Source organism: Phragmites australis, chromosome 6, assembly GCF_958298935.1.
Source record: "Phragmites australis chromosome 6, lpPhrAust1.1, whole genome shotgun sequence".
Taxonomy (NCBI): Eukaryota; Viridiplantae; Streptophyta; class Magnoliopsida; order Poales; family Poaceae; genus Phragmites; species Phragmites australis.
The window spans coordinates 36,670,907-36,695,313 of NC_084926.1; the positions used below are offsets into that span (position 1 = coordinate 36,670,907).

At 45.8% G+C, this 24,407-nt stretch overlaps 1 protein-coding gene across 1 annotated transcript; it reads left to right on the forward strand.

Annotated features, from left to right (window-relative positions):
• The first annotated feature begins 22,866 nt into the window (after window positions 1-22,866).
• LOC133923185 (uncharacterized) lies at window positions 22,867-23,448 on the forward strand. The gene has a single exon (XM_062368614.1). It carries the CDS (start codon window positions 22,867-22,869, stop codon window positions 23,446-23,448), a length of 582 nt encoding a protein of 193 aa, XP_062224598.1.
• The last annotated feature ends 959 nt before the right edge of the window (window positions 23,449-24,407 follow it).

The following is a 24,407-nucleotide window of genomic DNA, read 5'->3' on the forward strand; positions in this document are numbered from 1 at the left end:
GCTAACCACGCAAGAATTAACTAAGAAAGACAATTCCTAAGAAGAACTTGCAATAATAACAAAGCTCAAAATAAGATGCAAGAAAGTAAAGAGTTGGAGAAGACAACACCGATTTTTTTTCCGAGGTTTCGAGAAGTTGGCACTTCCCCCTAGTCCTCGTTGGAGCATCCACCAAGGATGTCGCTCCCCCTTGAGTCACCAAGGCTCAAGTGCTCCCTCTTGATTACCCCTTCTCCATCTCCGGATTGGCGGGTATCAAACCAAGTACATCCTCTTTTTCCGGGGCTCCCACAATTGCTCCAAGAGCTCACCGAGAAATCCTCCGATCACCAAGACCGTCTAGGTGTTGCCAAACACCAAGAGTAACAAGCCTCAAGCTTCACTTGACAAAGACCAAGCCTAGACAACAGCTAGATGCACACTTGTTACTCTCCAAGCACTCAAAGAAGTCCTTAATCCTCAACTAAGAACTTAAAATGGACACAAGTGCTCCCTCTCTTGCCTCTAAATGACACACCAAGTGTATGAGCTGCTACAGGGTCGCAAGAGCAACTGTTGAAACCAACTGAGTGGGTATTTATAGCCTAGAGATCAAAAATTAGCCGTTGGCTAACCACTCTCATTTTACTGTAATCACCGGATAATCCGCTGGCTATATCCTTAAGATCACTGGATAGTCCGGTGGGTTCAAACCCAGAGCCAGCTGTCACTAGTCGTTGCACGGCAACATTTGTCCGGTGATAAACTCCGGTGAACAACAGTCAACACCGGATAATCCGGTGAGTACAACTCACCCGACCCTTCGAATTTCAGAACCTTCTGCAAGAAATACTCCGGTGATATTTTTGCTAGCACCGGATAATCCGGTGAGTTCAATTTGTCTGAGTTTCTTCACAACATTTCTCCGGTGGTCTGCCAGCTAAGTCACCGGATAATCCTGCAAACGTAATTTTCCACTGTGGCCCGAAGCAATGCTCTCTGCAAGAAATAGTCCGGTGTTCATATTATGCATTCACCGGATAATCCGGTGGGTACAAAATTGTTTTTCTCCAAAAATTTTCTCTGCTGGAAAAGCTCCGGTGGTCACCGGACTTTCATCACCGGATATTCCGGTGTAACACTTCTGAAATTTTTCATATAATTCGGATGCCTCAATTAGTGTTTATCCGGTGAGTATTAGACATCCATCAGAGGATAATCCGGTGAATAAATGTTTTGTGAGCTTGTCCAATTCAACTCTCTTTGAGCTCTAATTCCTTGACAGCTTCACCATGGACTTGTATGCTCTACCTAGTGCTAGAATTTAACAAGTGTGCATCATCTACGTCTAGACTCACTAAGTCAAGCTACTACTTTTAGCCCCCCTTTATAGTACGGTCAAAAGACAAAAAGAAAAGGAGACCTATACTACTCTAAGTATCCTCCATCTCCTTTGTGACACTTAGAACTAGAAGATCCTTAGTCTTAAAGCATATGTCCTTTGATTGTCCATATAAGCACTTTAGGGACCAAGATTAACCAAATGTCATTGTATACTGAATTTTTAATTCCCTTCAAAACAAATTGTTAGTCACAGTAATATGGTTGTCATTAATCACCGAAACACTTACCACTTACCTAGGGGCCTAGATGCTACAATCTCCCCCTTTTTGGTGATTGATGACAACACAAATAACAATAGAGATATGAATTTGAAGAGCAACCTATCATACTAGGCAAAAGAATGTATAAAGCAATAAAAGCGAGATAAAGCCTAGCGCTACAAAACTATCATGCTAGAATAGGTAGGAATTATGCGAGCATGAAAATAAACACAATGTGATGACAGGCGAAACACATCCATATACAGAGCCAGATAGCCTGTCATAACATCAAAATAGCCTGTCATAACATCAAAATCAATCCATAAGATCCAACATTTCAAAACTAGCTACCCAAAAATCTAACCTCCCCCTGAATCAAAATCTCAATAGACCCACCAGCTACTTTCTCTACCAACTCCCCCTATTACTAGACTCTCCCCCTTTAGCATCTAAGCACCAAAAAGAGAAAACTAGGACATGACTAAGCAGTCGGAGCTGGAGAAGATGGAGGACCCGATGCTGTCGAAGAAGGTGCCACGACGAACTGAGAACCGTCGGCCTCGGAGTCGGAGCTGGACGAACTGTGACCCGTAGCTGCTGTCGCCTCAACGATCTGATCCTGCACTGACTGAAGAGTAGCATCTGGAGCGTCAAGTGCTGGCTCAGCGACTGAAGAAGGCACAACTGACAGCTGAGGGACATGAGGAGAGATGACTGGCTGCTGCTGCTCGGGGACTGTCGGCTGTGGAGTGTCCTCGAAGCTCAGAGGGCCAGTGGGTATAGGAGAAGTCAACGATGGTAACACTAGCCTCTGAGACATCCCAGCAGGCAGAGAGTACACTCCGGAGGCCAAGAGAGCTGACAGAGGGAAATCGGACCCTGGAGTACGCAAGAGTGCACTGACACTGCCTGGGAGATGACTCGGGGCAGGAGCCGAAGCAGGTGCTGGAGCTGGCAACTGAAGGCCCTGTGCCTGGAAAAGAACGAAGAACAATCTGGCGTTGTTCTCACGGTCTGCCTGAAGTGCTGCAAACATGGCCTGCTGCTGCTGCTGTAGTGACTGCATCAGTGCAAACTGCTGCTCCTCTCGGCGGCGAGCATCCTCCGCCTGAGCTGCCTGCTGCTGCTGCATCTGCCGAAGGATAAGAGTGATCTCCGAAGGCACTGCAGCAGAGGGCTCGGTGGTAGCTGTCTCAGTATCTGAGGAAGGAACTGAAGTCTGAGGCGCACCCTGAGTAGAACCACCAGCCTCAGCATCATGACGTCTCGGGAGTGGTGGAATGAACTCGATATCCTCCGAGTCACTATCGTCGTCTTCCAAGTCTATGAAGGCATGAGGTAGCTCTGCCTCGGCCTCTGCAAGGGCCTGGTCCTCAGCGGCAACTCTGTCTCACTCCTCTGCTGGGATTTGCCGCTGAGCCTGCGCCATAGCACGCTGTCCGCGACGTCTGTCCGTCGGAGCGCTAGGAATATAGTCCGGGAATCGCTTCGGGGATCGCTGGTAGACGCCAAGATGCTCTGGATAATGAATCGAGCGAGCCAACAAATATGAGATGAAATGCGCGAATGGCTGCTGTCTGCCCAGACCCTCTGCTATGTTATCCTCAATCTCACACAAGATGAGATCTAAAATGTCGAACTGCTGATGAGTGAGGATAGATAAGAGCAACCACTGCTGGATACTGGTGATAGCCTCTGCGTTCCCGATCCTAGGCAACAGGCTGCGTCTGAGTGCAAAGTGAACTGTCCTCGCCTCCGGAGTCAGCATCTCTGGCAGTCTCAGTGAACCTGGAGGAAAGGGCGACCTGAACAACAGACGGATCTCGTCATCCGTCGGGAAAACACCACCGGTCAGAGGACGACGAGGAGGATGAGCGTTCGGATGAACGACCTCATGCAAGAATCTGGTACTCTCCTGAAGCCTCAGAGCCTCGAGCATATCTGCCCAGTACAATTTGTAGACCTCTCCCTGAAACATGAACTGAATGAACGACCTGTCGGGAGCGATCCATACTGTCGCATAGAATATTCTGACCCAATCCCCAACATATCTGTCCACCTGAGTGAGGAGAGCGGTGAGACCGGGGAATGCATCAAAGTGTCATCTCACATCTGCTCCCCCTGCAGCTGACTGCAAGTACTCCCATCTCAGCGTCCTGTGCTGGCTTAACTGAACGCTCTTCCTGCCAAATGAGCGATAGAAGCTCTCCTGTACCACTGTCCAGAACCGGGGATCAATCCCCTCCTCTCTGACCTCAGGGAACCACTCCTCGACTGGTACGAATCTCAGCCTCTTGATCCTCGGACCCTTGCAGGACGTGAGATCAAGCAAACGGACCTCTCCCTGAACTGGAGGCTGCTGCTCAGACTGCTCGGACTGCTGCTGCTGTTCAGACTGCTCGGACTGCTCGGACTGCTGCTGCTGTGTCTCTACTGCCTCTAGCTCCTAGCGAACCCTCTTCCGCCCCCCTGACCGGCTGGAAGGCGTCGAACCTGACCTCCCGGAAGCACGAGTGCGGGTGGAACGGCGTGTAGGAGGGGTGGTCTCATCTCTGATCACAAAACCCTCCTGCCTGTTGTAGGCATCAACAGCAGCAAGCGCTCTGTCCCATTCCTTCTGAGTCTTTGACTTCTTCTACTTCGGCTGCTCAATTGCCTTGGCCTTGCCCTTGTCACTGCGATTACGACCCATCTGACAGATGCAACGTGAAATAGAGATGAGTGATCATATTGGGTTTAAGATTTCGAATGAAATTAACCCTAAACGGAACCCTAAGCATGGATGGATATGAATTGAGACAATCATGCTATGGATATAGGCAAGAGACAATAGATATTGATCAATTGCATAGAGTAAGACTTGAATTTGGGCAAATTAATCAAAATAGGCATGAATTTGAAGCAAATGTGAACGATTTTGCTTGAATTTGAGTGAAATGAGCGATATATGGTACAAACAGATGAACATGCCCTAGTAGGTGATGAAAAGGTGGAGATGAAGCTAATTTCTTGATTTGATCACGACAAGAGGCAAGATTTGACAAAATTCATCTAATTTGACATGAATTTGAGGCAAATTTGTATTAAAGTCAACGGATTTAACAAGGAAGACGCATAATTGATGAACATGCTCTCAATTTATGTCAATTGAAACTGAATGATCACAAATTTGAGAGAAATTGACTCAAATTTACATGAATTTGAATGAAATTTGCATGGATTGTCTTGAATAATCACGAATTTGGCCAAATTATGCGCAATTTTGACTATCATGTACTCAATTCATGTCTAAAAGATGGAATAGCAACAAATTGGATCAAATTTGCTTTGATTTTTGAAAAATTTCATGAATTTTGGCACACAATTGTATGAATTTGATCTAGGGCTTCATCAATTTGAGTACACCGGCCACAAATGTGCTCACCACGATGAAGGAGAGAGAGAGGAGGTGGTGGTGATGTGGTCACGATGGCCGGCGGCGCAGGAGGGGCAGCGGCGGTGAGTGGGGCACGGTGGAGGCGGCTCTGCGTGCGGGAGCTCGGGGCAACGACGGGCGACGAGCCGGCGCTGGCAACCTGGTGGCGCCGGTGGACGGCGCGACTCCGGCAGCGGCGCTAGGGAGCTGGGAGGCGGTGAGTCGGCGAGGTGGCGCGAGGACGTTCGAGCGGCGGAGAAAAAATGAGAGAGCCGGCCGACCGGGAAGACATATATGACAGGTGGGTCCCGCAGTTTTTTGAAAGCACCGGATAATCCGGTGGAGGAAACAGAGAGCACCGGATAGACCACCGGACTAATTCTTGCAGAACCAAATTTCAGAGACCGAAATCTTCTGTTCACAGGATGTTCCGCTGAGCTTATATTTAGCACCGGATGACATCACCGGATATTCCGCTGATCACCAGGAAAAGACAGCGGACTAATTTTTGCAGAACTAAATTTTTGAAGGCCGAAACCTATTATACTCACCGGACTTTCCGCTGATCACAACATAACATCACCGGACTTATGTTAAGATTTTGAAGTTCACTGAACTGATGAGCACCGGAATGTCCGCTGATAACTAACTGATCACCGGACCATTGCCATGGTTGAACTGATCTGAGACAGAGATCACAGGATATTCCGCTGGTAAAATGAAAGGAGCGCCGGACTATCCGGTGATATGAGAAAAACCAGGCTGAACTAATTTCTCTCACTGAGTCCAAGTTTCAAATAACCACTCAACATAAACACATATTTGGACCAGTTTGAGTGAATCCCTTACCCTCTCAAACTCTCATTTACAAATATTTGCCAAAAAGGCTCTAACATATATAATTTTTGAAATAATCAAATAAGAGCCAAAGAAGATGGTAGAAAACACCAAGGAAATATTTGAGCCATATTTCCTATGAACTTAAAGATGAAGGCTTTAAATTCGCTAGGACATGACTCAATAGGCATTAAGCACTTATATCTTTCTAATCACACTTTTAGAAGTGTACGTTCACATTGAGAGCGAACTATAATCTCAAAGAGTGATATTCTCCTTTGTGATCTCTCTACCACCAATGCTTAAGCAATGTAAGACATATGCATGAAAGTAGACATGAGTGCATATTATATGACATGTGAATGCGAAGCATAAAATTAATCTATCTTGTCATATTACTTCCCTTCTCAAGCTTCTTCATGGTGAACCCAACAACATGCCTTGAGAAGAACTAGTGACTTACCATTTCAAGCAAAACCCATGTCCACCATTACCTTGAGAAGGTTAGACATGGTCCTATTATGAATGCATCTATATGACAAGGTATCAAATGACATTAGAAGCATCGATCACATTTAGTTCATTTCGTAATCTACTAAAAGTGGCTTCATCTAGAGGTTTAGTGAAGATATCCGCCAGTTGATCTTCCGATCGAACACTACTAAGAGAGATATCATTGTTTGCCACATGGTCTCTTAGAAAGTGATGACGGATATCAATGTGCTTTGTGCAGGAGTGTTGAACGGGATTGTTAGCAATTTTTACGGCACTCTCATTATCACAAAGGAGTGGAACCTTCTCTAGATGAACACCAAAGTCTAACAAGGTTTGCTTCATATAGAGGATTTGAGCACAACATGCTCCGGCGGCAATGTATTCTGCTTCAGCTGTGGACAAGGCTACTGAATTTTGCTTCTTAGAACTCCAAGAGACTAGGGATCGCCCTAGCAAGTGGCACCCACCCGAAGTACTCTTGCGATCCACACGGCATCCGGCAAAGTCCGAATCCGAGTATCCAAGCAGTACGAAACTAGCGCCTTTTGGGTACCACAAGCCTATGCTAGGTGTATGCTTTAGGTATCTAAGGATTCTTTTTACCGAACCAAGATGAGATTCCTTAGGATTAGCTTGAAAACGAGGGCACATGCATACACTAAACATTATGTCGGGCCTAGATGCGGTAAGGTAAAGGAGTGACCCAATCATCGAACGATAGAGTTTTTGGTCAATCGATTTACCCATTTCATCCAAGTCGAGATGTCCATTTGTAGGCATGGGGGTCTTGATTGGCTTGCACTCTTCCATCTTAAACTTCTTGAGGATATCTCTCGTGTACTTCTCTTGATGGATGAATGTCCCTTCCTTTAATTGCTTGATTTGGAATCCAAGAAAGTAATTTAGCTCGCCAATCATCGACATCTCGAACTCCTTAGACATCATATCACCAAATTCCTTGCAAAACTCTTTGTTAGTTGAACCAAATATTATATCATCAACATAAACTTGACACAAGAAAAGCTCATTGTCGATGATCTTTGTGAATAATGTGGTGTCCACCCTCCCGATCTTGAATCCTTGGTTGATGAGGAAGTCATGTAGGCGTTCATACCAAGCTCGTGGGGCTTGCTTGAGACCATAAAGTGCCTTGACCAACCTATAAACATGATTAGGATATCTAGGATCTTTGAAACCGGGGGGTTGTTCAACATATACGAGTTCATTAATAAGGCCATTTAAGAATGCACTTTTCACGTCCATTTGATAGAGTTTTATGTTATGATGTGAAGCAAATGCTAGAAGGATACGGATGGCCTCAAGCCTTGCCACGGGAGCAAATGTTTCGCCAAAATCCAAACCTTCAACTTGTGCAAAGCCTTGTGCGACAAGTCTTGCCTTGTTGCGTACCACCACACCATGTTCATCTTGCTTGTTGCGAAAGACCCACTTTGTTCCAATTATGTTCTTGTCTTGAGGCCTTTCCTCAAGTATCCATACCTCATTTCGAGTAAAGTTGTTGAGTTCTTCTTGCATTGCCATCACCCAATCAGGATCAGTGAGAGCCTCATCTACATGTGTGGGTTCTGAACAAGAGACAAACGAGTAATGTTCACAAAATGAAGCACACTGACGAGAGCGAGTTTGTACTCCCCTAGATGGACTTCCAATGATCAAGTCAATCGGGTGATCCTTGGAAATATGTGTATGCTTCACTTGTGGTTGTTGAGGTGTATTTTGTGGTGATCCAACATCTTGAGCTTGAGCTTGAGCTTCCTCTTGAGAGATATGGACATCATGTGATGGAAGTGGTTGATCATCTTTGTCTTCATCTTTATCAACTTGTGGTGCCATTGAGGTGTGTGGTATTGAAGTAGAGGGTACATCTTCATCGTCCTCCTTAGGCTTGATATCCCCAATTGCCATATTCTTCATTGCATCTCTCAAGGGTTCATCACCTACATCATCACAAGAAATATCCTCTCCTTGGGAGCCATTAGATTCATCAAACTCCACATCACAAGTTTCTTCAACAAAGCCGGTGGCATTGTTGAATACTCGATATGCTTTGGAGTTTGATGCATAGCCAACAAGAAAACCAATGTCACAACGTTTTTCAAACTTGCCTAGGCGTTCCTTTTTCTTGTAGATAAAACACTTACACCCGAACACCCGGAAGTAGGAGACATTGGGTTTTCTCCCAATAAGAAGCTCGTATGGCGTCTTTTTCAATAGTCGATGGAGGTAGACTCGGTTAGAAGCATGGCATGCCGTATTGATTGCTTCCGCCCAAAACTTCTCCGGAGTACCATACTCATCTAACATTGCTCTTGCAAGTGTAATCAAGGTCTTGTTCTTCCTCTCTACTACGCCATTTTGCTGAGGTGTGTAGGTTGATGAAAACTCATGTTTGATGCCTCTTTCTTCACAAAAATCTTCAATTTGAGTGTTCTTGAACTCCGTCCCATTGTCACTCCGGATCTTCACAAGTATAGACTCAAACTCATTTTGAGCCCTTTTTGCGAACTTCTTGAAGATTTCAACGGTCTTTCCTTTGTCATCTAAAAAGAAAGTCCAAATATATCTTGTATAATCATCAACAATGACAAGACAATATAAATTACCACCAAGACTTTTGTAGGTAGTTGGTCCGAAGAGGTCCATGTGTAGAAGTTCCAAGGGTCTTGACGTAGACATCATGGACTTGTATGGATGAGGACTTGCAACTTGTTTTCCGGCTTGACACGCACTACACAACCTGTCCTTCTCGAAAACCACATCCTTCACACCAACCACCTTCCCATTTTTGAATACCTTCTTGAGTTGGCTCATCCCAATGTGTGCAAGCCGACGATGCCAAAGCCAACCCATAGATGTCTTGGTGAAGAGACATGTAGTCAAGCTAGCATCATTAGAGGAAAAATCCACAAGATAGATATTCCCATGTCTAAATCCTTTGAATATTAGGTCATTATGCTTCTTACTCGTTATGATAACATCAACATCACTAAACAAGCATGTGAAACCCAAATCACATAGTTGAGCTACGGAGAGTAGATTGAAGCTAAGTGATTCTACTAAAAGAACATTGGAAATAGAGAGATCTTTTGAGATAGCCACCTTACCCAAACCTACCACATTTGCCTTAGAGTTATCACCAAAAGTGACTTTATCATGATTATCCACTTCATCTTCTAGAGAGGTGAACATCGTTACATTGCCGGTCATATGTTGTGTACATCCGCTATCAAGCACCCAATGTTTTCCACCGGCTTTGTAGTTCACCTACACACATGTGATCAAGCTTTTTGTTTAGGTACCCAACCAAGTTTGGTATCTTTTATGTGAGATACAAGAGATTTAGGCACTCAAAGTTGCCTAGGAAGTTTGCCCTTAGCTTGAGTTCCAATGAATTTTGCCATAATTTTACCATTCTTAAGCTTATGCAATAGAAAATGATGATCATTAAATGTGGACTTGTATTTAGAAGGCAAAATAGGGAGAGGTTTGGTAGGAATTGGACACTCCCTTGTGTGGTGTCCGGTGACTTGACAATGTTAGCAATATGAACCAACTTCCTTGATGAAACAATTCTTGATCTCCGGTGTCTTTATGACCCTTTTTACCGGGTTAGGGAAGCATCCAAGTCCTTTCTTGTTGTAGTACAAAGCATTCATCATGAGGATTTCCTTGTGCTTGTACTCCCCCTTAGTCAACCGGGCCACACAAGATTTGAGACTTGCAATTTCACTTTCAAGCTCTTGCTCCCTTGCATGGTTAGTCTTAGATGATGATGTAATATCACATGATATATCAAGAAGATCATCACAAGAGGTAGATGCATTGACCTTAACTACATCATTATCAACCAATTCATCCAAGCTACGATCAATGGCATCATAGGCATATTCAAGTTCTTGGTGTTTGTATATTAGGCCATCATGCTCAAGTTTTAGCTTATAGTTACTTGCTTTAAGAGACTTGTTGGATTCAACTACTTCATCATATTTTCCAAGCAAATTATTGTGTTTAGTGAGCAACTCATCATGTTTAGAACTAAGCATGGAGTTAGCATTTTCAAGCAACTTGATTTTAGCCTTTTGCCTCTTGATGATAGCAGCATAGTCATTCATTAGCTTAGATAGATCATTAGGAGAAAGACCATTATCATCACTACTATCATCTTCCTCACTACTCACCTTGTTGTTACCTTTTGCCATGAGGCACATAGGTGGTGGAGGTAGAGGTGGATCATCATTGATGATTGCGAGACCCGCGAAGTTGTTGTCATCATTATCACTTGAGTCATCACTTGAGCTCTCACCGGAGACCCATTCACCAACAATGTAGGCCTTACGTCCTCCACCTCTCTTGTTAAAGAGCTTCTTCTTCTTCTTATCTTGATCCTTCTTCTTGTACTTGTCCTCATCTTCACTTGCATCAAGCTTCTTGGACTTGTTCTTGTTTCTCTTGTCAGGATGAGGACAATCATATGATATGTGACCAAGATTACCACAATTGTAGCACTTCTTCTTGTCTCCACCACCGAACTTGTCAAATTTCTTCGGACGAAATTTGTTCTTCTTGGGATCATAGTTGTAGCCCTTCTTTTGAAACTTAGAGATCATCCTTGTGGTTCTTCTCATGAGAAGAGCAAGCTCGGTGTCGGAGTCATCATCATCATGTTCATCATTATCGTCATCTTCATCACTTTCACTTGATGATGAAGGAAGCTTGATCTTCTTCTTCTTGTTGCCGACCATCTTTGCTTTGAGAGCAAGGTTTTTCTTGGATGAGGACTCATGATCTCCAAACAAGAACATTTCATGCGCACATATCTTTCCAACGGCATCTGTGATGGTCATGTCATTGATGTCTCTTTCATGAAGAAGAGAGATAACAATATTGTATTGTGGCTTGGGAAGTACCATCAAGATCCTACGAATAACATCTCCATCGGACAATTGAGTGAGTTCAAGAGAATTGATTTCTTCCACAAGCATGTTCATACGAGAATACATGTCATTGCATAATTCATTTGGAAACATCTTGAATTGATTTAGAGCATTCATAAGCACATGATATCTTTCTTCACGAATTCTCCTAGATCCCTCATGAATTTCACAAAGAGCGACCCAAATGTCATGAGCGAATTCCTTACTTCTAACTCTAGAGAAAACTTCTTCACTAATTCCCTCAAATATAGCATTCTTAGCCTTAGCATTCCACCTAACTTATTGTTCGGTAAAAGGTTGTTCAAACCCAACGGAGGTTGCTTGCCAACACTCGGGGGAAATAGCCTCTAGATAGCTCGCCATGCGAACTTTTCAATACGCAAAGTTCTTTCCCTCGAACCTTGGCACGCTACTTCCGCTCCCCGGGGCCATTTCTCTAGGATTTTAAGCCTATCAAGAGAACGTGGCTCTGATACCAATTGAAAGGATCGAATAGCCCAAGAGGGGGGGGGGTGAATTGGGATATTAATTTTTTTTTAATTAACTACTGCTTGACCAAATAAAACTTATAAGAAACGCAAGTAAGGAATTTTAACTAGCACAAGATAGCTAACCACGCAAGAATTAACTAAGAAAGACAATTCCTAAGAAGAACTTGCAATAATAACAAAGCTCAAAATAAGATGCAAGAAAGTAAAGAGTTGGAGAAGACAACACCGATTTTTTTTCCGAGGTTTCGAGAAGTTGGCACTTCCCCCTAGTCCTCGTTGGAGCATCCACCAAGGATGTCGCTCCCCCTTGAGTCACCAAGGCTCAAGTGCTCCCTCTTGATTACCCCTTCTCCATCTCCGGATTGGCGGGTATCAAACCAAGTACATCCTCTTTTTCCGGGGCTCCCACAATTGCTCCAAGAGCTCACCGAGAAATCCTCCGATCACCAAGACCGTCTAGGTGTTGCCAACCACCAAGAGTAACAAGCCTCAAGCTTCACTTGACAAAGACCAAGCCTAGACAACAGCTAAATGCACACTTGTTACTCTCTAAGCACTCAAAGAAGTCCTTAATCCTCAACTAAGAACTTAAAATGGACACAAGTGCTCCCTCTCTTGCCTCTAAATGACACACCAAGTGTATGAGCTGCTACAGGGTCGCAAGAGCAACTGTTGAAACCAACTGAGTGGGTATTTATAGCCTAGAGATCAAAAATTAGCCGTTGGCTAACCACTCTCATTTTACTGTAATCACCGGATAATCCGCTGGCTATATCCTTAAGATCACCGGATAGTCCGGTGGGTTCAAACCCAGAGCCAGCTGTCACTAGCCGTTGCACGGCAACATTTGTCCGGTGATAAACTCCGGTGAACAACAGTCAACACCGGATAATCCGGTGAGTACAACTCACCCGACCCTTCGAATTTCAGAACCTTCTGCAAGAAATACTCCGGTGATATTTTTGCTAGCACCGGATAATCCGGTGAGTTCAATTTGTCTGAGTTTCTTCACAACATTTCTCCGGTGGTCTGCCAGCTAAGTCACCGGATAATCCTGCAAACGTAATTTTCCACTGTGGCCCGAAGCAATGCTCTCTGCAAGAAATAGTCCGGTGTTCATATTATGCATTCACCGGATAATCCGGTGGGTACAAAATTGTTTTTCTCCGAAAATTTTCTCTGCTGGAAAAGCTCCGGTGGTCACCGGACTTTCATCACCGGATATTCCGGTGTAACACTTCTGAAATTTTTCATATAATTCGGATGCCTCAATTAGTGTTTATCCGGTGAGTATTAGACATCCATTAGAGGATAATCCGGTGAATAAATGTTTTGTGAGCTTGTCCAATTCAACTCTCTTTGAGCTCTAATTCCTTGACAGCTTCACCATGGACTTGTATGCTCTACCTAGTGCTAGAATTTAACAAGTGTGCATCATCTACGTCTAGACTCACTAAGTCAAGCTACTACTTTTAGCCCCCCTTTATAGTACGGTCAAAAGACAAAAAGAAAAGGAGACCTATACTACTCTAAGTATCCTCCATCTCCTTTGTGACACTTAGAACTAGAAGATCCTTAGTCTTAAAGCATATGTCCTTTGATTGTCCATATAAGCACTTTAGGGACCAAGATTAACCAAATGTCATTGTATACTGAATTTTTGATTCCCTTCAAAACAAATTGTTAGTCACAGTAATATGGTTGTCATTAATCACCGAAACACTTACCACTTACCTAGGGGCCTAGATGCTACAGAAGGGGTACAAAACCCACTAGCCTCTAAAAAGGCACAACATGCCAATCAAAGGGGTATAAAAATCCCCCTCCCTACAGGAAAAGGTATGATCCGCGTGACTCCAAAACACGCATGGTAAAAAGTAAAATCGTTATCATATCATCTCCTTTTAAGACACATTTCACACGTTATTTTTGTTATACTAACATTTAATAAAAGCCCACGCCACGTGTCATGGGAAACATAGTGGAGCCCCTGACCATCCATTGCAGGGTCAGCAAGGCCTGACAGTGGCTAAAGGCCGAGGGGGTCACGGACCCTCTCTTCCTCCCGTTCTTCGGCTTCACCTCCGACGCGCTGTCGCCAGGCTCCGGACGGAATACCTTCGAGGCCGGGCAGCGGCTAAGGGCTGAGGGGGTCGCGGACCCTCTCTTCCTCCCGTTCTTCGGCTTCACCTCTGACGCACTGTCGCCAGGCTCCGGACGGAATACCTCCGGAGCCGGGCAGCGGCTAAGGGCCGAGGGGGTCGCGTACCATCTCTTCCGCCCTGCCTTCACCTTCGCCTCCGACGTGCTGTCGCCGATGGAATACCTCCGGAGCCGGGCAGCGACTAAGGGCCGAGGGGGTCGCGGACCATCTCTTTCGCCTGGCCTTCGACTTCACCTCCGATGCGCCGTCGCTAGGCTCCGGACGGAATACCTCCAGAGCCGGGCAGCGGCTAAGGGCCGAGGGGGTCGCGGACCATCTCTTCCGCCCGGCCTTCGACTTCGACTCCGACGCGCCGTTGCCAGGCTCCGGACAGAATACCTCCAGAGCCGGGCAGCGGCTAAGGGTCGAGGGGGTCGCGGACCCTCTCTTCCACCTAGCCTTTGGCTTCACCTCTGACGCACCATCGCCAGGCTCCGGACGGAATACCTGCGGAGCCGGGCAGTGGCTAAGGGCCGAGGGGGTCACAGACACTCTCTTGCGCCTAGCCTTTGGCTTCGCCTCCGAGGTGCCGTCGCCAAGCTCCAGACAAAATACCTCCGGAGCCGGGCAGTGGCTAAGGGCCGAGGGGGTCACGGACCCTCTCTTCCGCCCGACCTTCGGCTTCGCCTCCGACGCGCCATCGCCAGGCTCCGAACGGAATACCTCCAGAGCCGGGCAGCGGCTAAGGGCCGAGGGGGTTACGGACCACCTCTCTTGCCTAAACCTTCGGCTGTGCCTCTGACACATCGTCGCCTTCAACCCAGGTAGTTGCTAAGGAACCCGAAGGGTCAAGGACCACCTCCGGAGCTCATCTCCAAAGATTCTAGAGGGACTTCGCTGAGTCAAAAATCTGGAACAAATTAGGAAGGAGTACGCAGTAACCAGAGACGACGAGATTGCCACTACTCCACCCGCTTCTCCTCAGTTAGCCTAAGTATCCACCGGTCATTAGAAAAACTAGCCATCACCTTTAAAAGGGACGAAGAAGTACGGTTTGGAGGCACGAAAGCACGCACGCATGCGGCCACCCCTTCGAAAGGTCCTCTCGCATTGCGATACGGAGGGAGACGCGATCGTTCCCGAAGACCCACATTATATTATTAAACAACCAGTACATCCAGGGGATACAAACTAAAACAACCATATAGAAATTGACACGAAGAAGATAGATCCCTGCGGAGCAAAACAAGGGAGAAAGAGTACAAGGTGACTAAGCTCAGCCGTGACATGGGTATATCACGGCGTCACCAAGTACGCCATCCCAGTGACCACCTTCACCTCCTACGGGTCCCGGCAGGGGCCACGTATGAGACGGCGAATGCGCCTCATCTGCTGCCTGCCGTTGAGGAAGCCGATACAGTAGCCAGCTCCCGAGCTGCCAGAGGACGCTGAGGAGTCTAAGGAGGTCACCGGCGAGGCCCTCTTCCTCGCCTTCCCGGCCTCTTCCTGCTTCACCACCTGCCCCATTGACGCTGGCTCACTCTCCCTTAATAGGAGATCCCAGTCAATCTCCTCGTCGTCATCAGAGATATCGATGGTCTCGACAGGCATGCCCTTCCCGGCTAAAGGTCAGGCTGGAGCAGTGGATAACCGCCTCCCCTGCAGGGGAGGAAGCTGTTTTGCCTCCGATGCCTCTACCGACAATCGAAACAGCCCAGCTCCCGAAGGAGCCGTCATGATCATCGATGTCTCTGAGGAGGATGAGGAGGAAGATGATTCCATACTCAAGTCAAGGATAATTGCTTGCTCATGGGTTGTGGAGGCTCCAACCGGGTAACCCCGGCTTTATACCCGAGCCACGCAGCCACGTAGGTCCGAAAGATGAAGCTGGACGAACGTCATCGTGTCCTCCCATTAAGACTCCTAGGGGAGAGGGTCGTGGCCCTATCCGGTTTCCCTCTAACACATGGCAACACTGCACGGTGAAATGCCTCATTTTCTCACGCGGACGTCTCGTAACATTAATGACCCAAACCTCTTTTGGCACGTGACAGGATCGCGGGCACAAGACCCTAGCGACCCCTCGTATTATCCAGTCAGAACGCAACAGTGGCACGTCTTGTCCCGCCAGGCGAACGTACGGGATTCTCCAAACCTACACGAAACCTCTACTCTAGCGACTTCGAAGGACAGAGAATCACTATTAGGCATCCTTGATACGACACCAGGCTGGGGTTGATTTTTCCTCTGCATCCTCTCCCCCCTCCAAAACGTCGGGGCCCGAGAATGAGGGGGTACTGTGGGGGGGGGGGAATAAGCCAGCCTGAGGATAATAGTTGAAGATTACTATCCAGGTCCCCCAGAGCTTTGATCTTCGGATCCTCAGCTAAAGGCTCGACCTCCGAAGTCATTAGGTCCCTTCACAGTACCTCTTCGTACCTGCGAAGCCTTCCCTTGGCTTAACTGGCTCGGCCTCCCAAAGGCTCAGCCTCCCGAAGCCTCAGTCCCCCGAAGCCTCAGCCTCCTGAAGCCCCGGTCTTTCGGAGTCCTGCTTCCCGAAGGGTTCACCTCCCGGATCCATGTCTCCTGAGGCCCCCGCCTCGGGATGATTGGGCCACCTTCCCGAAGGCAGCAGTGTGAGTCAGCAGTCCCTGGGAAGATCTACCGAAAGGGGAGCGTCGGTCGTACTTTGCCTGCCAAGAAGTGACTAGCATTAAAGGCCTAGGCTGATGGGCGCTACTCCGACACTCTAGCGTAATGAAGGCTATCCTGACACCCTTGACAGTGCGGCATCGGGATGCAATTGGCGACCGGCTAGCCGCACTCCAGGGGCAGGCACCACGATAGTTACCACAGTGGATATTTATCTCCCCGATAGGATAGAAAGTAGTTATCCAGGATAAGGCCCAGTAATTCGGTCGGGTCCCAGATATTCATATATTATGATAACTTGTACGCCAAGCTACGCATGACCCTATAAATAGGGGGCCATGGTCGTCTGGGGAGGAAAAGAGGGACAAGCGAACAAAAAATAGTGGCGACGGACACAGAACACGCATCACAGCAAACCTGTGATTCTCCCCCTAGATCAATCCATTTTTCCTATCATCAATATACTCGTGGTGTTCCTTCCTCGCAAACTTCGTCTCCAAGCTTGAGTCTCCTCCTTAGAAGAAACTTTCGTTGTATTTGCTGGGGCAAGACGAACTCTTGCTCCAACAATACATACATCAAGATCGAGAGATTGCGGCTAGACTACATATGGGCTCATCAGAAGGAGTTAAGGGAGGACTTGTACCAAGGCTTGGTGGATAGCATCCATGCCGGGGAGGGTAGAGTGGACGCAGTTGGCAAACGGACTGTCCTAGCTACATCATTTATCAGAGGACCTCGGGATAAGAGGTTGTAACACCCTGATTTTCAGATTTCTCAAATTTCTAAAAATTTCCAAGAGTATTGAATAGCTTCACTGGTAGTATAGGTTTAAAACCTATTTTCTTAATCAATCAATCAATATAAGTTTTTTTTTTCTTATGCATTGCATGCTGAGTTTTGCTAGGAGCCAGGTAAATGCATTAGAGTTCTTTTTTCTTTTCTTTCTCTCTGGTGTTTTGAGTGAAAAAAATATTTTGAAAAGGTTTTACAAAACTCAGTAGTGAATAAGTTAAGGATCTTAATGGTTGGAATTCAAAATCTTTGAATTCAACATCTATTCAATCCTTGATCATACCTGATCCTTCTCCAGGTCAATTCAAATCTTATCCAAATCCTTGTTTAAAGCCAATCTCCTCTTTCTCAAATTCTACCCAAATCCAAATTCAACTTCCTCATCTACTCCTATTCTTATTCAACCTTATCTTTTCGTTCCTCTCAAATTCACTCCAAACTCAATTCAAATTCAAATCCTATTCAAATTTCTCGGCAAAAGTTTCTTTTCTAAACCCTAGATATACCTAAAGTGTCTTTGGGCTCAATCTTAATCAAGTCCAAACCCTTAGCCAAGTCTTCTAGATGGCCCAACAAAGGATCCACGAAATCTGTAAATTTTCGCGGAGTCCTGGACAGCCTCATCTTCTCATAACGTTTTGGAGTTCAAAAAGGCCTCAAATGCAAATCTTGACAATACCAAAGTTGTAGGTCTCATCGAGAGCTTCGATTTGAACCTATGGAAGTCACCTTTTGGATAATGGAGCTGGGAGTTATGGCCCCCGAAATCAGTGCTGCGCAGAGAAGTCCGAGTTGAGACATTTTATCTTGTGGCGCATTTTTGGAAATCAAGATGACGTTTTCAGAAGTTCCAATGACTACCAAAGTTGTAGATCTTTTCGAGTACTACAATTTAGAATCAAGAAACGTCCAATTTGGAGTCCGGACGACGGAGATATCATCCTCGCAATACAGAGCTGCGAAAAAGGAAACCGTAACCGACTCGAACTCGAATCCAACTCGTGTTCGGTTTGGACTCTACCTCATCCAGCCGTCCCTAGCCCTATATATATGAGTTGCACGCCCTCTCCTACCTCTATTTCACGTCCTCAAGCCCTAGAAGTCGCTGCTGCCCTGTCCGTGCGTCGCCGGAGCGCCGCCGTTCGCCGGAGTCGCCGCCGCCGCCGCCCGTGATGCGCTACGTCGTCTTCTCCGCGAATCCTTCTTCCTCGACCACCAAAGCAACGTGAGGACCTCTTCTTCTCCTCCCTTACTACTGTTTTAGCATCATACTAAGTCCCTAGCAAATCCCTAGCCCCGATCAAAGCCCGATCTATGCCGTCATGGTCGTCACCGTTGCGGACAGCCGCAAAACAGCCGCGCTGTAGCTGATTGGCATCGATGTTCCCGACCGATCAGAGGTCAAATCACCAAGCCCTTTCACCGGTGCATGCCCCATGATGTTCCCCACGCCCTCACCAACCCGTTTGGCCAGTAGATTAGCCAAACTACCGCAATCAAGGTTGACATACCCGCTGTCCGGTTTCTGAACGTGTTCAGCACGCACACCGGATTTGCATTCGCGTTCCCCGTCAATCCGAAAGCCGTATGGATGCACCAACCGCATCACGGCGTGTCCCATGGAGTCTTCTATGTTACCCTAGGAGCCCATCCCCGTTTGTGCAGCGACACGACCAGGACGCCATTGCCAACCACAGCATGTCGCAGCCATCACCCGTTTCATCTATACTGATCGTTCTTGCTCTTAGTGGATGATCTACCAAAACTCATGCCATAGCATTGTGTTCTCGGGTTTTATGAACATCCTTGTTCAAATGGTTCCTCAAAATTCATAGCCAATCTCCTGGAACGCGAGCGTCTTCGTTCCTACATTTGTTCGCGGTCACCACCAAACCTAGAAGCAGTCATCGCTGTTTTGCCGCTACCTCGGATGACCCCTTCTAAAACCAACCATACCGCTGAGTTAGTCTTTCCGCGTTCTACGCCATGCTCCCCTCGTTTCACTGAAACACCACTGAAGCCGACATTGATGTCTGTGACCACATGCCCGATCGCCATCTTCGACGAAACCCGAACCACCATCGCTACATAGAGTCACCAGTAGTATCCTTAACCTAGAAGTGCAACCTTCGGCCTTTTTGATCCATCATAGGTGGTCGATACTAGATCTCAGCGTATCCCTTCTTTAATTCAAGATGGTACTTGCATAGCGTGCCAAGTCAGAGCCACATTATTCTCCTTAGCCTAGTCAGTGAAGTCTAGTCTACCATAAACTTCTTGAATCTTGTGCAATAACGTTGTCAAGCCTAGCGCAATGATTGCACAATAAACTCTTTTCCCATAGGAAGATAACTCCAGTAAATTAGTCTTTCTTTTCAGTCTAATCCATGTCCCAAAAGCTGTTCTCTTTTTATCTTAACTCCGATTTAGATGATTCTTGTGTCTAAATGTTCCTAAAATCATCTCTATCCAACCATAGTGTTTTTAAAGTGTTTTAATGATGTTTGGTATGTTGTTCTTAGTGTTTTCTTTTGTGTTGTTTGTCGGTAGTTCTCGCGATTAGTTGATAACGTTCTGGAGCAGTTCGAGGGACTTCAAGACTAAGATTTTGACAACACTGAGCAGCATTGGGAAAAAGGCAAGTGTCCTTGATCATATTGAACCTATGTTTTAAATGTTTTGTTTTATAAAATTGCATGCAATATCTGTCAATATGATGGGTAGTCACCTATGTTAGGGTTTTCCCTAGATTTTCCCTTAGCATCCCTTGGAACCTAGATGGTTTATGGTTAGGTGTCTTTTATGGGTAGATTGCTTAGCCATGCTTTTGGGATGTTGAGAAGTGTCATAATCAATTAACATATGCAACAATGGTCGTTAATGTGTTAATGGTCTAGCAACATGGAACCTTAGGCCTTGAGCAAAGTAGTTTTGATAGTTATCATGGTTATGATGTTGGTTTAGTGTTTGCTCAAGTAACCTAAGTAAGGACCGGTTCGTGGAGCGACAACCCAAGAAGTAACGTACCAACCACGATGCTGATATGGGTAAAGTGTGACATACTGATTAGAGTCTGTCCAGTGTGTGTTGGGTCAGCACAAAAGGGGGCTTCTGGGTAGGAGCTGTTGCTTGCGTAAAGCCTGGCGGTGAAACCTAGTGGGCAGACATGCACTGGATTAGTCTCTGGTTAGTGGAAAGTGTCATACAGTGATTCTTGGCGGCACACCACTGGCGTGTGTTAAGTGTTTCGCGAACACGGCAACATGGAATTCATTGACTCGTGGGGAAAGTTGGACAACCTCTGCAGAGTGTAAAACTGTTATAACAGCCGTGCTCACGGATATGAGAGACTTGGATCCTCACATGATTAGTTGGGTTGTGGTTATGAGTTTGGTTGTGGTTATGGTTCTGGTACAGGGAGTACTAGATGGTTGTGGTTATGGTTCTGGTACAGGGAGTACTAGATGGTTTTGGTTATAGTACAGGGAGTACTAGAAAGTTATGGTGTGCAAGGTGGGGAGCCTTGTATGCTGCGTGTTGGACTGTATGGGTTACATTCACTTAATAATTGCTTAATGCTTTTGAGTCCAAAAATGTTTTCATTACTCGCATTTACGCAAAAATACCATTTGTTAGCCTATTCTTGATATAAGCCTGCATATCATTACTTTCCCCCACTTGCTGAGTACTCTATGTACTCACACTTGCTATTTTCCCTATACCATGCGATATGTATGCTGCTGCTCAGTGAGTGAAGATGTTGAAGACTATCAAGACGAGGTTGTGACGTTCTAGGCGCGTGTCTCCCGGTCAGTTGCCTGCGGTGTTGTTGGGCACCAGTGCTTCTGTTCCGCTGCAGATATCTTGATAGAAGACAATATATGTCAATTGCTGTAAGAGTTTAACGTTTATTTAATGAAAGTATTGCTTTTGTTACTTCACCTGTGACGTCCTTATGTGTGTTGAACATCCTGGGCACACATAAGCCGCATCTGGTTTTGGCCGTTAAAACCGGGTGTGACAGAGGTGTCGGTACATGGATGCTATTGCTTTAGTGCGAAAGTATGGGCAGCTAGACTTCTTCCTCACAATGACATGCAACCTCAACTGGGAAGAGATCATGCGCAAGCTCTACCCTGGACAGATACCCCAAGATCGTCCTGATCTCGTCGTGTGTGTTTTCAGGGCGAAGCTAGAGGAATTAAAGAAGCAGTTGCTTGATAAGTACATGCTCGGCAAGGTGAAGCCCTATGTCTATGTGGTAGAGTTCCAAAAGTGGGGTCTATCGCATGCCCACTTCCTACTTGTTATGCAAGGGCGATACAATCTCACAAGTCCGAAATAGTATGATTGTATCATTTCTGCCGAGCTCTCGGACAAGCGTAAGTACCTAGAGCTATACAAGATGGTTGTCAAGCATGTGATGCATGGCCCTTGCCGTGTGTTGAACCGCGATTGCCCATGCACGAAGGATCGTCCATCATGCAAGAGTCATTATCTGCGGCCTTTCAATGCGACTACCTTACAAGGCAAAGACTCCTACCCGGTGTATAGGAGACGTGATGATGGCCGGCATGCAATGGTTCAAAAACACGAGCTTAACAATAGGTGGGTCGTCCCATACAACCCTTACCTCTTGCAGACATTCAAGTGTCACATCAATATTGAGGTATGCTCAAGCATAAAGGCCGTTAAATAGCTATTCAAGTACATATACGAGAGCTACGATCAGACATCTGTGACTGTGAATGAATTTGACAAGGCTGACAGCAATAGCAACATCAATGAGATTAGGCAGCATAGGGACGCGAGATGGGTGAACCCTTGGAAGCCTTGTTGATGATATACGGCTTTGACCTGAGCAAAAACTCACCAGCTGTGATGCAACTACAACTTCATCTCCTGAATATGCACATGGTTTTGTTTCAAGAGGGCCAAGATCTCCAAGAAGTGCTCAATCGGGAAGATGCTGAGAAGTCAATGCTGACAGAGTATTTCGAGGCAAATAGAGAACATGAGCATGCTTGGGATATCTTGTACCAGGATTTTCCCGAGCGGTATACTTGGCAGAAAGGCAAAAATAAAAAATTCTGGCAACGAAGGAGACAAGAAGATGGACATGTTGGTAGAATCATGTCACCTCATCTAGCCAAGGGGGAACGCTATCTTAAACCACATGACTAGCGCCACCTCCTTTGATGACCTAAGGATGGTTGACGACGTGGTCCTACCTACCTTTCATGAAGACGGAGAGAGAAGGGTCCTGATCAAGGCAAACAACACATTGGACGAGTGTCTTAAGGAAGCCGAGTAGTTAGAGATGCCACCATCGCTCTGAAGGCTCTTTGCAACAATATTAGTATTCTTTGAGCCCAGCGACGTGCGTGGACTCTGGAACAAGCACCTGGAGGCAATGTCAAAAGACTATCGCTGCATTAATCCATGCACACTCGTGGTCCAACAAATGGTTTTAATAGATATCAGAAACATACTACAATCAATGGGTAAAGATATACGGTCGTTCCCTCTCCCTGAGATTGATGAGGCACATGACACGGCAAATGGTGTGCCTAGAAAGATCTTTGAGGAGTCCACGATCGAGGTTGACCATGAGGACGCAACTCTGTCGGACTCCCTCGATGCCAAGCAAAGGGCCGCATACGATGAGATTCTATCTGCTGTTGACAGTGACAAGGGTGACATGTTTTTCGTGGATGGACCAGGATGGACAGGGGAGACTTTTCTATATCAGGTGTTGCTCGCAACGATACGCAAGCAAGAGAAGATTGTCGTGGCAACAGCTACATCCGATGTTTTAGCATCCAGAATGCCTGGAGGAAGAACCACACACTCGCGCTTCAAGATACAACTGAGTGTTGATGATGTTGTGTTCTGTAGCTTTACAAAGCTGAGTGGGGTTGCCAAGCTTTTGTGGATAGCTTCACTCATTATTTGGAACGAAGCCTCCATGACTCAGAAACAAGTGATGGAGGCACTAGACAACAACATATGTGACATAATGAGCCGACCAGAACTACCGTTATGTGGGAAGACAATTGTGTTTGGTGGAGATTTCAGGTAAGTCCACCTTGTTGTCTGAAAGGGGTCAAAGGCTCAAATAATCGATGTATCACTGCGTAGGTTATACCTATGGGATTGCATGCATCACCTAAAGCTTGTACACAACATCAGGGCACAAAGTGACTTGTGGTCTGCAGAATACCTAATGCGCATCGTACTTGCTGAAATTTTCCCTATCTAGGATTTCTCTGTTTTCAAAATCAAGGGTGTATACCTTATCAATTTGTTTAGCACATTTTTGAGGAATAATGCTGCTGCAGTATGCCCTTATCTAGGTTGTTGGAAAGTGATATATTGTAAACTTGGGGTTGTAAAGGGACATTATTTGATACTTGTAAAGAAGTTGTGATTCAATAATGCTGAACCAACTTTTCACTTTAGAACATGTAAATTGTTAGATCAAGACATCAAGTTATTACGAAATCCGTCGGGGGCATTACATTGTTTCAAAATGATGGCTCCAAATTTTTGTCAAGAAGAAAAAGAAGAACTTACATCAATTGATTTCGGGCTTTGTTTTAGTCTCTGTACTACTTACAAATTTTGGTTGAACTTTTTATTACATTGTTACTTATCTGCTGCATATTTATTTTCCATTGCAGGTGTTGTCACTGCAGGTCCAAAAGAGAGGTGTTGTTCTTTGTTTAAGTCTTGAATATAGGAATATGTTCGATGTGTGCAGAAAATGAAGATGGCACCCTTAGTTTTATCAGCATCTGCTTCATACGTTCTCTCCCATTTTACTTTGGTAAAAATGGTACGGACCAGCTATTTGTGCTGCTGCGAACAGCAGTTTTCAATTTTCCATACCTTGTTTGAGCATCTTTAATTTACACAAATCCTCTACTTTGCTGTGATCTGTATCCGTGCAAAACAATCTTGATCCAGTTTTGCTTGTAACTTGATAGGTTTGGCATTTTCGCATGATTGTTATATTATGATTTTCCCATTTTGCTTAAT